The sequence below is a fragment of the Pristiophorus japonicus genome, chromosome 15 (assembly GCF_044704955.1).
Source record: "Pristiophorus japonicus isolate sPriJap1 chromosome 15, sPriJap1.hap1, whole genome shotgun sequence".
NCBI classification, from domain to species: Eukaryota; Metazoa; Chordata; class Chondrichthyes; family Pristiophoridae; genus Pristiophorus; species Pristiophorus japonicus.
In genome coordinates, this window is record NC_091991.1 from 13056934 (window position 1) to 13070021 (window position 13088).

The 13088-nt window shown below is 43.8% G+C and overlaps 1 protein-coding gene across 2 annotated transcripts in view; it reads left to right on the forward strand.

The window, feature by feature from the left end:
• Positions 1–13088, forward strand: part of polr3b (polymerase (RNA) III (DNA directed) polypeptide B) — a 98218-nt gene that overhangs the window by 52665 nt on the left and 32465 nt on the right. For both annotated transcript variants that reach the window (XR_011596724.1, XM_070900170.1), the window contains exons 16-19: positions 775–928; positions 5402–5476; positions 7587–7685; positions 11890–12017. Coding sequence is in view for 1 of the 2 variants with exons in the window: in XM_070900170.1 (XP_070756271.1) it covers positions 775–928; positions 5402–5476; positions 7587–7685; positions 11890–12017 (456 nt within the window). In the remaining variant the exon portion in view is untranslated. The remainder of the gene's footprint in view (positions 1–774; positions 929–5401; positions 5477–7586; positions 7686–11889; positions 12018–13088) is intronic.

Genomic DNA, 13088 nt, shown 5'->3' on the forward strand with positions numbered 1-13088 from the left:
CCCTCCCCCACTCTCCTCTCCCCCCCCTCCCCCACTCTCCTCTCCCCCCCCCTCCCCCACTCTCCTCTCCCCCCCTCCCCCACTCTCCTCTCCCCCCCCTCCCCCACTCTCCTCTCCCCCCCCCTCCCCCACTCTCCTCTCCCCCCCCTCCCCCACTCTCCTCTCCCCCCCCTCCCCCACTCTCCTCTTCCCCCCCCCACTCTCCTCTCCCCCCCTCCCCCCCCCCCCCCACTCTCCTCTCCTCTCCTTATTGGTTGATTTATTGATGTTTTGATCATTTATTATTGATGATGGCTCTTTATTTGTAAAACTGAAGTGTTTAATGTTTGTAAACTTCCCTTTAAAAGCCCCCACCGCCCCCCCCCCCATTCCCTACGCCTGATTTGTAACCTACGCCTGATTTTTTTTAAAAGTGTAGACAAGTTTTTTTCGAGCGTACAAAAATCTTCACTTACTCCATTCTAAGTTAGTTTGGAGTAAGTTTTCACTGCCGAAACTTTGAAAACAGGCGTAAGTGGCCGGACACGCCCCCTTTTGAAAACAAAATTATGTTCCAAAGTGAAATTGTTCTAACTGACTAGAACTGGAGCAAACTAAATGCCGAGAATTTGAATTTCTAAGATACTCCGTTCTACACCAGTTGCTCCAAAAAATCAGGAGCAAATGAGGCCGAAACTTGCGCCCCATGATTCTATCTGACCGTTTCAGGAGTTTATTTTTGGGAATATATTCAACACCTGCAATCACTCTTTATTTCTGTGCTGATCTGATCAGGTAACATCTTGGGAGTAATACACGACCATCAGAAACTGGTGAAAACGTTCCGGCTGATGCGGCGAGCAGGATACATCAATGAATTTGTCTCCATTTCTACAAACCTGACCGATCGCTGCGTTTATATTTCTTCTGATGGAGGCAGACTTTGCAGGTACCAGTCAAAGAGCAGTTAATCATTTCAACAGCTCCAAGCGCACACCTCTGTTAACCCTGACGGTGTCGTAGGGTGCAGGATCTCCCTGCTTGCTGCGTTCCTGTTTTCCTCGGCATTTGCCCTTATCCAACTGGCATGAGGTTCTTGCTGCCTATGTGGATGAGGGAAAAGCCTGCAGGATGGATGAGCAAGAAAGAGTAAATTTAAAAGCAGCAAGAATTTGGAGTAAAAATAAGCAGAGTAGGTCAGGAAGGGACAGGGAGAGTAACAAAGGTAATCGGGCATCAGTGATTAAGGTGACATCAGGGAAAAATAAACAAAGGTCAGAGCTAAAGGCACTATATCTGAATGCGCAAAGCATTCGCAACAAAATAGATGAATTAATAGAGCAGATAGAAATTAATAGGAGACGTGGTTGCAAAGTGACCAAGGTTGGAAACTAAATATTCCAGGATGCTCAACTTTTAGAAGAAATAGGCAGATTGGAAAAGGTGAAGAGGTAGCCTTGATAAAGGATGGGATAGAGACAGTAGAGAGAAAGGATCTTAGCTCAGAAAATCAAGAAATAGAATCAAACAAATACTTTGTGTCTCTCTTCACGGAAGATGCAGCAAAAAAACTCCCAGAAATAGTGGAGAACCAAGGGAATGAGGAACCGAAAGAAATTAGTATTCATTTAAAAAAAAAAAGTACTGGAGAAATTAATGAGACTGAAAGCCGATAAATCCCCTGGACCTGATGACCTACATCCTAGGGTTTTGAAAGAGCTGGCTATAGAGATGTATTGGTTGTCGTCTTCCAAAATTCCATAGATTCTAGAATTCCCACGGATTGGTAACCCCGCTATTTAAGAAAGTGAGAGAGAAAACGAGGAATTGCAGACCAGTTAACCTGACATCAGTAGTAGAGAAAATGCTAGAATCTATTATTAAGGATGTAGTAACAGGGCACTTAGAAAATAATAAGATTGGACAGAGTCAACACAGATTTATGAAAGGGAAATCATGTTTGACAAATCTATTAGAGTTTTTTGAGGTTGTAACTAACAGAATCGATAAGGGGGAACCAGTGGATGTGGTGGTTTTGGATTTTCAGAAGGCATTCGATAAAGTGCCACACAAGAGGTTATTAAACACAATTAGGGATTAGGGGTAATGTACTAGCATGGATTGAGGATTGGTTAGCAGACAGAAAACAGAGTAGGAATAAACAGGTCATTTTTGGGTTGGCAGACTGCAACTAATGGGGTACCGCAAGGATCAGTTATTGGGCCTCAGCTATTCACAACCTATATCAATGATTTGGATGAGGGGACCAAATGTAATAGATCCAAGTTTGCTGATGTAAATTTGGGCTGTGGGGAAAGAGCAGGGCAGTGGAACTAATTGGATCGCTCTTTCAGAGAGCCGGCACAGGCATGATGGACCGAATGGCTGCCTCCTTCGCTGTATCATTCTATGATTATGAACAAGAATGGGGTACCAAGGTGGTTCCGAGGAGAATATACCAACAAAATTTCGACACCGAGTCACATGAGATATTAGGACAGTTGACCAATAGCTTGATCAGAGGTAGGTTTTAAAGAGCGTCTTAAAAGAGGGGAGAGAGAGGTAGAGCGGTTTAGGGAGGGAATTCCAGGCTCGAGGGGCTAGATGGCCTACTCCTGTTTCTAATTCTTATGTTTAGGGCCTAGGCAGCTGAAGGCGCGGTCGCCGATGGTGGAGCGATTAAAATCAGAGATGCACAAGAGGCTAGAACAGAAGGATATACTGATTGTGTGAGAGGAAGTAGGGTGGGAGGAGGTTCGTGTGGAACATGAACACCATCATAGAGGTACAGTACGGTCACATAGTGGTTATGTTACTGGACTAATGATCCAGAGACCCGAGTTCAAATCCCACCACGGCAGCTGGGAAATTTAAAATTTTAATCTGAAATAAGAAACTAGTCCCAGTAATGGTGACCATGAAACTACCAGATTGTCGAAGAACCCCATCTGGTTCACTGATGTCCCTCAGGGAAGGAAATCTGCTGTTCTTACCCGGTCTGGCCTATATGTGACTCCAGACCTACAGCCATGTGGTTGACTCTTAACTGCCCTTTGAAATGGCCCAGCGAGCCACTCAGTTGTACCAAACCGCTATGACATGCCACGGGGACTGCAGTGGTTCAAGAAGGCCGCTAACCATCGCCACCTCGAGGGCAATTAGGGATGGGCAATAAATGTCGGCCTTGCCAGCGATGGCCACATCCCATGAATAAAAAAAAAAGCCAGTTGGGCCGATTGGCTTGTCTATATGCTGTGAATGTAACTTGATATATAGCGCGTGTTTATTCACTAGTGCCCCCAGCAGGAGAGGAAGTCACAGTTCAGCAGGCTAAAGCTCTGGGCTGAAACTTATTCAGATCTCGGTTAGTAGCGTTAAAAAAATTAGTCTCCAAGAAGAAAGGCATTGATCGCGTGAGTTAACTGCGATTAATTGACGGCCCTGATTGTTGCTAAACATAATGGCACTTCCAGAGGCAAGCTAAAGAACCAGAGTTAACTCAGACTGCCACCACAGCACTCACTTTTCAGAAGTAACGCAGCATGTTACAACTTATTTGCTTCAGTCTTTCAGGGTTCAAAGTGTGCATTGCTTTTAGAAGAAGAAAATGTTAAACTCTTGAAGATCTCTTCCCTTACCCAGTTGTCATGTGAACACAAAGCAACATAAAACACATTGTTAATCCTGTTTGTTACTGCTGAAATATTCCACGAAGGGAAAGCTCATCTGTTTCTGTGGTGTGTCTTTGTTTTCCGTTTAAGAGGGATAATTGATTTTCTATCTGCTCTACCCTGTGATGCTATACTTTGGTGCATTGTTCAGATACAGTACTTAACTTTTTAAGATGTGCTCATTAAATCTCGGGCGAGTATTTGTACTTTATTTTTATACGAGTACCGGGAGTGTTTATTTTCTGCACTTGGCTGGCGCTGGCTGTACAAATAGCGAGCTTGCTGGCGATCAGATGTCACATACCGTCCTTTGTCCCCTCGGGTTCCTCGGGCAACGGTGGTAGAGCATGCCGGGATACATGTCCCCACGTCAGACGCTGCGAATAGAATGATCCGCAACACTTTCATAAATCTACTCATTTTCATTCAGCCGTTCCAAGTATGGTCATTTTCACCAACACTCTATTGACTGGGAGATGGACTGCGAGCGAGCTCCATTTTTCTGATTTCTTTGCTTTATATCGTAAATATCAAATTATATTTGTGTGTGGGGGGGGGGGGGGGGGAGGGAAAGGAAAGTCAGTATTACGATAATTATGCTTAAAACTTTAAGGGTATAAAAGTTGCAAAGATGATGCTTTTCTTTAAATTTAACGGTGTAACGCACATTAGAACCACTGGCCCCACAGTTGAGTCAGGGACCAAGGCATCCATTAATGGGAAATTGGATAAATATTTGAAGCAGAGGAAGAACCCATGATGTGGAGAGAGCGGAGCAGTGGGATTAATCTTGGATTGATTTGACACAATGGGCCGAATGGCAGTCTCCTGTGCTGTAATTGTCTATGGGTTCAATAAAGGAACCATTGCGCAAGGAATTATTTTGGAAAAGAAAGGAAGAACTTGTATTTCTTCAACGCCTTTCACAATGTCGGGAGTTTTCAAAGTACTTTACAGCCAAAGAAGTACTTTTTGAAGTGTATTCACTGTTGTAATGTAGGAAATGTGGCAGCCAAACAGCAATGTGATAGTGACTTGATCGTCTGTTTCAGTGTTGGTTGAGGGATAAATATTGTCCCCAGGACACTGGGTAGATCAACCAAGCTGCTCTTCAAATAGTGCCATAAGATCTTTTACATCCACCAGAGAGGGCAGATCCAACCTCAGTTAAATGTTCTCATCCGAAAGACGCCACCTCCGACAGTACAACACCCCCTCGGCACTGCACTGGATGTGTCAGCCTGGATTACATGCTCAAGTCACTGGAGTGGGACTTGAAGCCATTAACCTTCTGACTCGGATGCAAGAGTGCTACTCACTGAGCCACGGTTAAATATTTTGTAACCATTTGCCAAGTAGCCTAAGTAGGACACTTTTAGGATAACTAGTAGCATTTTGATGATTTGGTTACAGTAAGTAGGCTGGTGCATAACACAATCTTGGTTTCTGTACCTAACTTCAATGTACAATCCATTTGATGTAACGAGGAGTTGAACACACATCGAATTGCAATGTTCGAAGTTTGGTATATGCATGGCTCGAGTAATTGTGTTGAAAGTTTGAATATGCAAAACTTAAAATATTCCCACACTTGATTGTTTTGCATTTGGAGTGGAATTTCAATGAATGTTTTTTTTTTCTTCTCAAGTTCTTTGCTCTAGAAACCGTGTCATCGGTCGTACTGAGAATGTTGGCTCTCCTCCCTTTTCAGATTTTTCTAATGAAAGTTCTCTGGTTCACTTTGTGTTTAGGCCCTACATCATTGTGAGGAATGGGAACCCAGCTGTAACACATAAGCACATTGAAGAACTCTCTCAGGGCTACAGGTAATCTCAATATCCGTTTAATATCGACCTTTTTGTTGAGATGGATATCTTAGTGCGCACGGTGTCATAGCAGTGTGACAGCGCTTTCACCCATGATTCTCCAGCAGGCGAGCTGTACGGGGGGTGGGGGGAGCGCTGGGCGATCTGTGCACAGGGGGAGAATCACTACTTTCCCACAGAGGGAGGAAATTGGTGGCTTGTCCTCTCTTGCCACCTTATTTTCTTCCTAGTAACTAGGTGTCGATCAGTATTGGCAGCTGCTGTATTTGTTTGCCCACCTTTTTGAATGTGTGTTGTTGTGTGGAAGGGTGCAGAGAAGGGGGAAGGGATATTGCATTTTGAAGTCCTTTTTTTTTTACTCTTTACTCAGGATTTTTTTGCTTCTTGTGTCCTGAATCGCACTCTGGAGGTGCCTTGAGATCTTTACATCCAACTTAAGAGATTAGGCAGAGCTTCAGTTTCACATCTCATCTAAAAGATGGCACCTCTGACAGTGCAGCGCTCCCTCAGTACTGCACTGGAGTGTCAGCCTAGATTTTTGAGCTCATGTCTCTGGAGTGCGACTTGAACCCACAACCTTCTGACTCAGAGGCGAGAGTGCTACCCACTGAGCCACAACTGATGGTTGGAAAAAAACATCAATAAGAGCAAATGGGATTACATAAGAAATAGGAGCAGGAGTTGGCCATTTGGCCCCTCGAGCCTGCTCCGCCATTTAATAAGATCATGGCTGATCTGATCTTGGGCTCAGCTCCACTTCCCTGACCTGTGGTTCTGGGTTTTATATTTAGGAGATAGAATTCAAAACCAAGAAGGTGGTAATAAAACTCAAGATATATGAGCTGAAATGTTGTCCTTTATTCTACATTTTCAAATTTGAAATTATATACACCAATATTTGGGGGGGAAGGCACTTTACAATAATTATCAGATGCAAAATAGTCCAAGCTATCAATTAATTTCTGGAATGTAAATTGAAAATAACAGTTGAGTGTATTTGTACTCAATTCTTCGCACCCTATTACAAAAAGGATATTGGGGGCATGGAAAAGATGCAACAGAGATTCACTGGGATGGTACCAGAAGTGAGGGGATTATAGATGGGAGAGACTGGGGCTGAATTTACAGAGGCAGGAAGATTAACAGGAGGAGCTGATGTAAAGTGTTTCACGTTATGGAGGCGTTTGAGAGGGCAAGTACTGAACCATCATTTCATAGGAACAGGAGTAGGCCATTCCGCCCCTCGAGCCTGTTCCGCCATTCGATGAAATCATGACTAACTCCATATACCCACCTTTGGCCCATAATCCTTAATATCTTTGCTTAACAAGCTATCCATTTCCGATTTAAAATTAACAATTGATCTAGCATCAATTGTCATTTGTGGAAGAGAGTTCCAAACTTCTTCTACCCTTTGTGTGTAGAAGTGTTTCCTAATTCCACTCCTGAAAGGTCTGGCTCTAATTTTCAGATTTTTACCCCTAGTCCTAGACTCCCCAACCAGCAGAAATAGTTTCTCTCTATCCACCCTATCTGTTGCCCTTAACATCTTGAAAACTTCGATCAGATCGCCTCTTAACCTTCTAAATTCTAGGGAATACAACCCTGGATGTAATCTCTCCTCGTAACTTAACCCTTGAAGTCCGGGTATCATTCTGACAAACCTACGCTGCACTCCCTCCAAGGCCAATATATCCTTCCTTGGGTGTTGTGTCCAGAACTGGTCCCAGTGCTCCAGGTGTGGTCTAACCAGGGCTTTGTACAGCTGCAGTATAACCTCTGCCCCCTTTTTACTGTAGTCCTCCAGATATAAAGGCCAGCATTCCATTCGTCATTTGATTATTTTCTGTACCTGTTCATGACATTTCCACTGCAGAATCGGTAGCTAGGGACGAGAAGTGTAAAGAGGCAGAGTAGGCCACAAGTCTCGAGAATTATTGAATACATTTCCACTTGTGGATTTTGATGCTGATTCAGTCATGACATGCAAGAGGGAATCAGATAAACATTTGAAGAAGGAAAAAAGCTCAATTTTGGGATTGAAAAATACCGGAAGATTCTCCAACTGTCATAATGCAATGGCTGGTTTAATTTTACATTTTGTGTGCAGGTCCTTTGAAGATTTCCTGCACGAGGGGTTAGTGGAGTACCTCGATGTAAATGAAGAGAATGATTGCTATATTGCACTTTACGAGCATATGATCATCAAGTAAGTATAGAAACTGCTACACCAACTGCAGGAGTGATTTTAGGTTAAGTTATAATTCATTTCCAAATATATTTTGTTAATTCTGCACAAAGACAATAAAAATGTTATTTTCTTATGTAGTAACTCCCTGGTTATATAGTGTTAGAACATAGGAACAGGGGTAGGCTCTTCAGCCCCTCGAGTCTGTTCAGCCATTCAATCAGATCATGGCTGATCTGTACCTCTGCTCTATTTACCTGCCTTTGCTCCATATCCCTTGATACCCTTGCCCATTAGAAATCTAACAATCTCAATCTTGAAAGCTTCAATTCTCCCCCAACATCCCCAGTCTTTTGGGGGAGAGAGTGCCAGATTTCCACTGCCCTTTGTGTGAAAAAGGTGCAACGAGACTTGGTTGTCATGGTACATCATTCATTGAAAGTTGGCATGCAGGTACAGCAGGCGGTGAAGAAGGCAAATGGCATGCTGGTCTTCATAGCTAGGAGATTTGAGTATAGGAGCAGGGAGGTCTTGCTGCAGTTGTACAGGGCCTTGGTGAGGCCTCACCTGGAATATTGTGTTCAGATTTGGTCTCCTAATCTGAGGAAGGATGTTTTTGCTATTGAGGGAGTGCAGCGAAGGTTCACCAGACTGATTCCCGGGATGGCAGGACTGACATATGAGGAGAGGCTGGATCGACTGGGCCTGTATTCACTGGAGTTTAGAAGAATGAGAGGGGATCTCATATAAAATTGACAGGATTGGACAGATTAGAGGCAGGAAGAATGTTCCCGATGTTGGGAAAGTCCAGAACCAGGGGTCACAGTCTTAAGGATAAGGGGCAAGCCATTTAGGACCGAGATGAGGAGACACTTCTTCACTCAGAATTATGATCCTGTGGAATTCTCTACTGCAGAGAGTTGTTGATGGCAGTTCATTGGATATATTCAAAAGGGAGTTAGATATGGCCCTTACGGCTAAAGGGATCAAGGGGTATGGAGAGAAAGCAGGAACTGGGTACTGAAGGAATGATCAGCCATGATCTTATTGAATGGTGGTGCAGGCTCGAAGCGCCGAATGGCCTACTCCACACATTTTCTATGTTTCCTGATTTCACTCCTGAATGACCTAGCTCTTTTAAAGTCATGCCCCTCATTCTGGATTCCCCCACCAGAGGAAATAGTTTCTATCTCCCCTATCAGATCATTTTAAACAACTCGATCAGATTACCCTTCAACCTGATAAACTCAAGAGAATACAAGTTTAGTTTCTGCAATCTGTCCCCATAATTTAACTCTCTCGACCCGACTATTATTCTGGTGAATCTGCATTACATCTTCAAGGCCAGTCTATCCTTCCTGAGATGTGGTGTCACTTGCTGTACTAACTCTATCCTCACTGACCTACATTAGCTCCCTGTCCCCCAACTCATTCAATTATACTCCATTAATCCCCCCCACCCCCCCCAATGGCCTTGCCCTACCCTGACTCAACTTTCAGTTCCATTCATTTCTCCAGTACTATTTTTTTTTTACTAATACTAATTTCTTTCAATTCCTCATTCTCGCTAGATCCTTGGTTCTCAACTATTCCCGGGATGTTTATTGCGTCTTCCGTGAAGACAGACACATCATATTTATTTAATTTCTCTGCCTTATTCCCCATTATAATTTCTCCTGTCAAGCCTGTAAAGGACCCACATTTACTTTTGCTAATCTTTTCCTTTTTACATACCAATAGAAGCCTTTACAGTCTGTGTTTATTTCCTCGCTAGTTTACTCTCGTATTCTATTTTCCCTTTCTTTATCAATTTCTTGGTCCTCCTTTGTTGAATTCTAAAATCATCCCAATCCTCAGGCTTACTGCTCTTTTTGGCAACATTATAAGCCTCTTCCTTTGATCTAGTATGATCTTTAACTTCTCTTGTTAGCCACGGTTGGATCACTTTTCCAGCGCGGTTTCTGTGCCGTAACAATGTATATTTGTTGTAAATTATGTATTAATTCTTTAAATACTAGCCATTGCTTGTCTACCATCATACCTTTTAATGTAGTTTCCCAATCTACCTTAGCCAACTCGCTCTTCACACCTACATAGTTTGATTTGTTTAGATTTAAGATCCTAGTTTTGGATTTAACTAAATCACTTTCAAACTGAACATAAAATTCTGTAGTGGTCACTCTTCCCTAAGGGTCCCTTTACTACAAGGTTATTAATGAACCTTTTCTCATTGTACAATACTAGATCTAAAATAACCTCTTCCTTAGTTCTGCAATATGCTGATCTAGAAAACTATCTTGTATACATTCTATGAACTCGTCCTCCACACTATTACTGCAAATTTGGTTTGCCCAGTCTATATATAGATTAAAGTCCCCCATGATTACTGCATTACCCTTAATACATGTGCCTCTCATTTCCTGATTTATACTCTGCCCTACATTACAACTACTGTTAGGGGACCTAGAAACAACTCCCATCAATGTTTTCTGTCCCATTGCTGCTTCTTGGCTCCACTCAAACTGACTCTACTTCTTGATTTTCCAAACTCAGATCCTTTATTATCACGGCTACCCCTCCTCCTTTTCCATTTTGCCTATCTCTTCTAAAAGTTAAGTATCCTGGAATATTTAGTTCCCAACCTTAGTCACTTTGCAACCACGTCAAACCTTTTCATTTCTATCTGAGATCAAACCTCTTCATTTCTATCTAACGTTCTACTCTTCTAACGCCTGCACATCTTCTCATCCCTCCCGACCCTGCTTTCAACTGCCTCAGTCCATACTCGTGGACCTTCCTAAACCTCTCTTCCTCTGCATCTTTCCCTCCACCTTTAAAAACTTGCTCATAGCCTATTCCTGACCAAGCTCCAGGCCACCCCTCCCTCCCTGGCTCGACAGCCTGTTTCCTTGTGTCATCGTCGAAGGCCTTATCCATTTGGGGAGGGCGTTGTTGCCACCAACTTCTCCCAACCGTCCGGGTCCCAGACCCCCGGCCTCCCCTACGTGGCGGTGATTTGGTGGTGAATTCTCTGGCAAGTTCAGACTTGCTGGGCAGTACGCGATCAGCCAGCCGGGACAATGCGGGGGGGGGGGGGGGGGGAGGGGGGGTGGGTAGAGGAGACACTCAGCCAGCCGAGACAATGGGGGTGGAGTGGGGGGAGACGTTCAGCCAGCTGGAACAACTGGGGAGGGGGGGGACAGACACGCATTCAGTTGGGTTGCGTCCGTCTCATTTACGACTTTGTCGTGAGGATTAACCTTTGCTCGTGCGAAGCGATCTGCAGTCAAATCTCTGGATTCGCCTGTTCTGTGTTGTAATATGGATATTACTCGTGTGTTGTGGAGCCGTATGTTTAGTTTGGTACTTGCGCCTATTTGTAAAACACCTTTGGAGGCCTTTCTTTTTTACGTTAAAGGCACGTTATCTATATCAGCTGTGCTTAGAATCATACAGAACAGAAGGAGGCCCCATTCGGCCCATCGTGTCTGTGCCGGCTCTTTCAAAGAGCTTATCCAATTAATCCCACTCCCCTGCTCTTTGCCATAGCCCTGAAAATGTTTCCATTTCAAGTATTTATCCAATTCCCTTTTGCAAGTTACTATTGAATCTGCTCCCACCGACCTTTCAGGCAGCGCGTTCCAGATCACAACAACTCACCGTGTTTAAAAAATTTTTTTTTGAATGTTAAAGAATTTTTATCTCCCCTCTGATTCTTTTGCCAATGATCTTAACTCTGTGTCCTCCGGTTACCGATCCTCCTGTCAAAACCCCTTCTAATTTTGAACACCTCTATTAAATCTCCCCTTAACCTTCTTTGCTCTAAGGATAACAATACCGTATTGTTCTGAGAAAATAGATGTTTTGCTGCTCCTAATACATCTGTTCCCCATTATAGAGATTAAAAATAATTCCATAATTATTTTAATCATTGAGCTGGAAATAAGTAAACATGCAATGTCCCCTGTCAGCCGCACTGCCCCCTGCGTGGCCTGCCTCCCTCGCTGCAGCCCATTCACATTTCTGTGCAAGCACGGTACCTCCAGTGTGAAAGTCGGTGAGTGGCCTGCAGCTGACTGCGCAGCTCAGCAGGAGCGTTGGATACAGGGCGCTCCATTATACTTTGCTGCTGTCGCTTTTGATGTATGATATTGCAGATGTTGTTCCACACCTTGTTTTTTCTCTTTAAAGTGTCTGAAAGTTGCTCTTTCGCTCATCATTACAGACCCACGACCCACTTGGAGATTGAACCGTTTACCCTGCTGGGTGTGTGCGCGGGGCTCATTCCTTACCCTCACCACAACCAGTCTCCAAGGAACACCTACCAGTGCGCTATGGGGAAACAAGCCATGGGTAAGAGTTGCTCACCTCGTGGAAAATTCATGCAACTTTTGCTTCAGCAGCATATCTCTGTACAAGGAGAAACTCCGAACTATATCGAGGAGTTTGTGACCAACACCTTGAATCTCTCTCTCGTTGTATTTGGCTGCAATCTTTTCAAATCTGCAATGTAGTAATAAGCTTAGATCGAAAGAAAATTATAGCCATGATGAAAGACTCAGGAAAAAAAAAAATTGACTATCAAGGAAAGGTGAAAGGGAAAATTCACATGGAGCTGCTGAAGGTCGTGTTTTGAGAAGGGAAATCGAGTGTTTTTGTTCCCACTGATTGGTGAATCGGTCACAAGCGGCACAGACTGAGAAGCATCACTGCCAGAAAGAAGGTTACGATTAGAATCATTTTTGTTCACCCAAGTGGGTTATTCGAACAGGGACTGCTTTATCACGAGGGGAATTTGCTAAATATTTGAAAAGGAAGACTATAAAAGGATTGGGGGGTGCGGGGAGCAGGCAAAGGGGATTGGAAGACGTACTTCCAGTTGAAGAGCACATTCACGAGGGGCCGAATGGCCGCCTTCCCCGCTCTAAATTCAGTGATTTTATATTATATTGTGAAAAGGCGAGTTTATTTCTTGCTGTGTATTCCTGTCGAGGTGGTTTCTATAAGCGTTGTTTCTGCCGCTGATCTTTTCTGGGAGTGGGTCAGTGATGCGAGACCAGCGCTAAAGGTTTCTCCTAATTGCTTTCTGTGTTTGTACCCATTTGACATCATTTTCAAAGTGAACAGTTTGTTGCCACACACAGTTAAGTAGGATCAGTGCATACAGAACAGCGGATCGATATATATGCAGAGCTCCTTTGTTGGTTTTGTGTGTGAAGCTTTTTGTGTTTTTGTTTTGGAGTGTCATTTGCAATTCATTGTCTGTTTCTCTCTGTGGCTGGTGTATTCAGCTGCCCAGACCCTAGGCTTGTACAATCAGCTCCCTGGATACAGTGCCCTGTCGTCACTTCTGACGTTGAAAAGCGGGGCGACTGTCAAAACCTGGATGTAAATGTTGTCCAGGCTGAATGCATAGCTCTGATT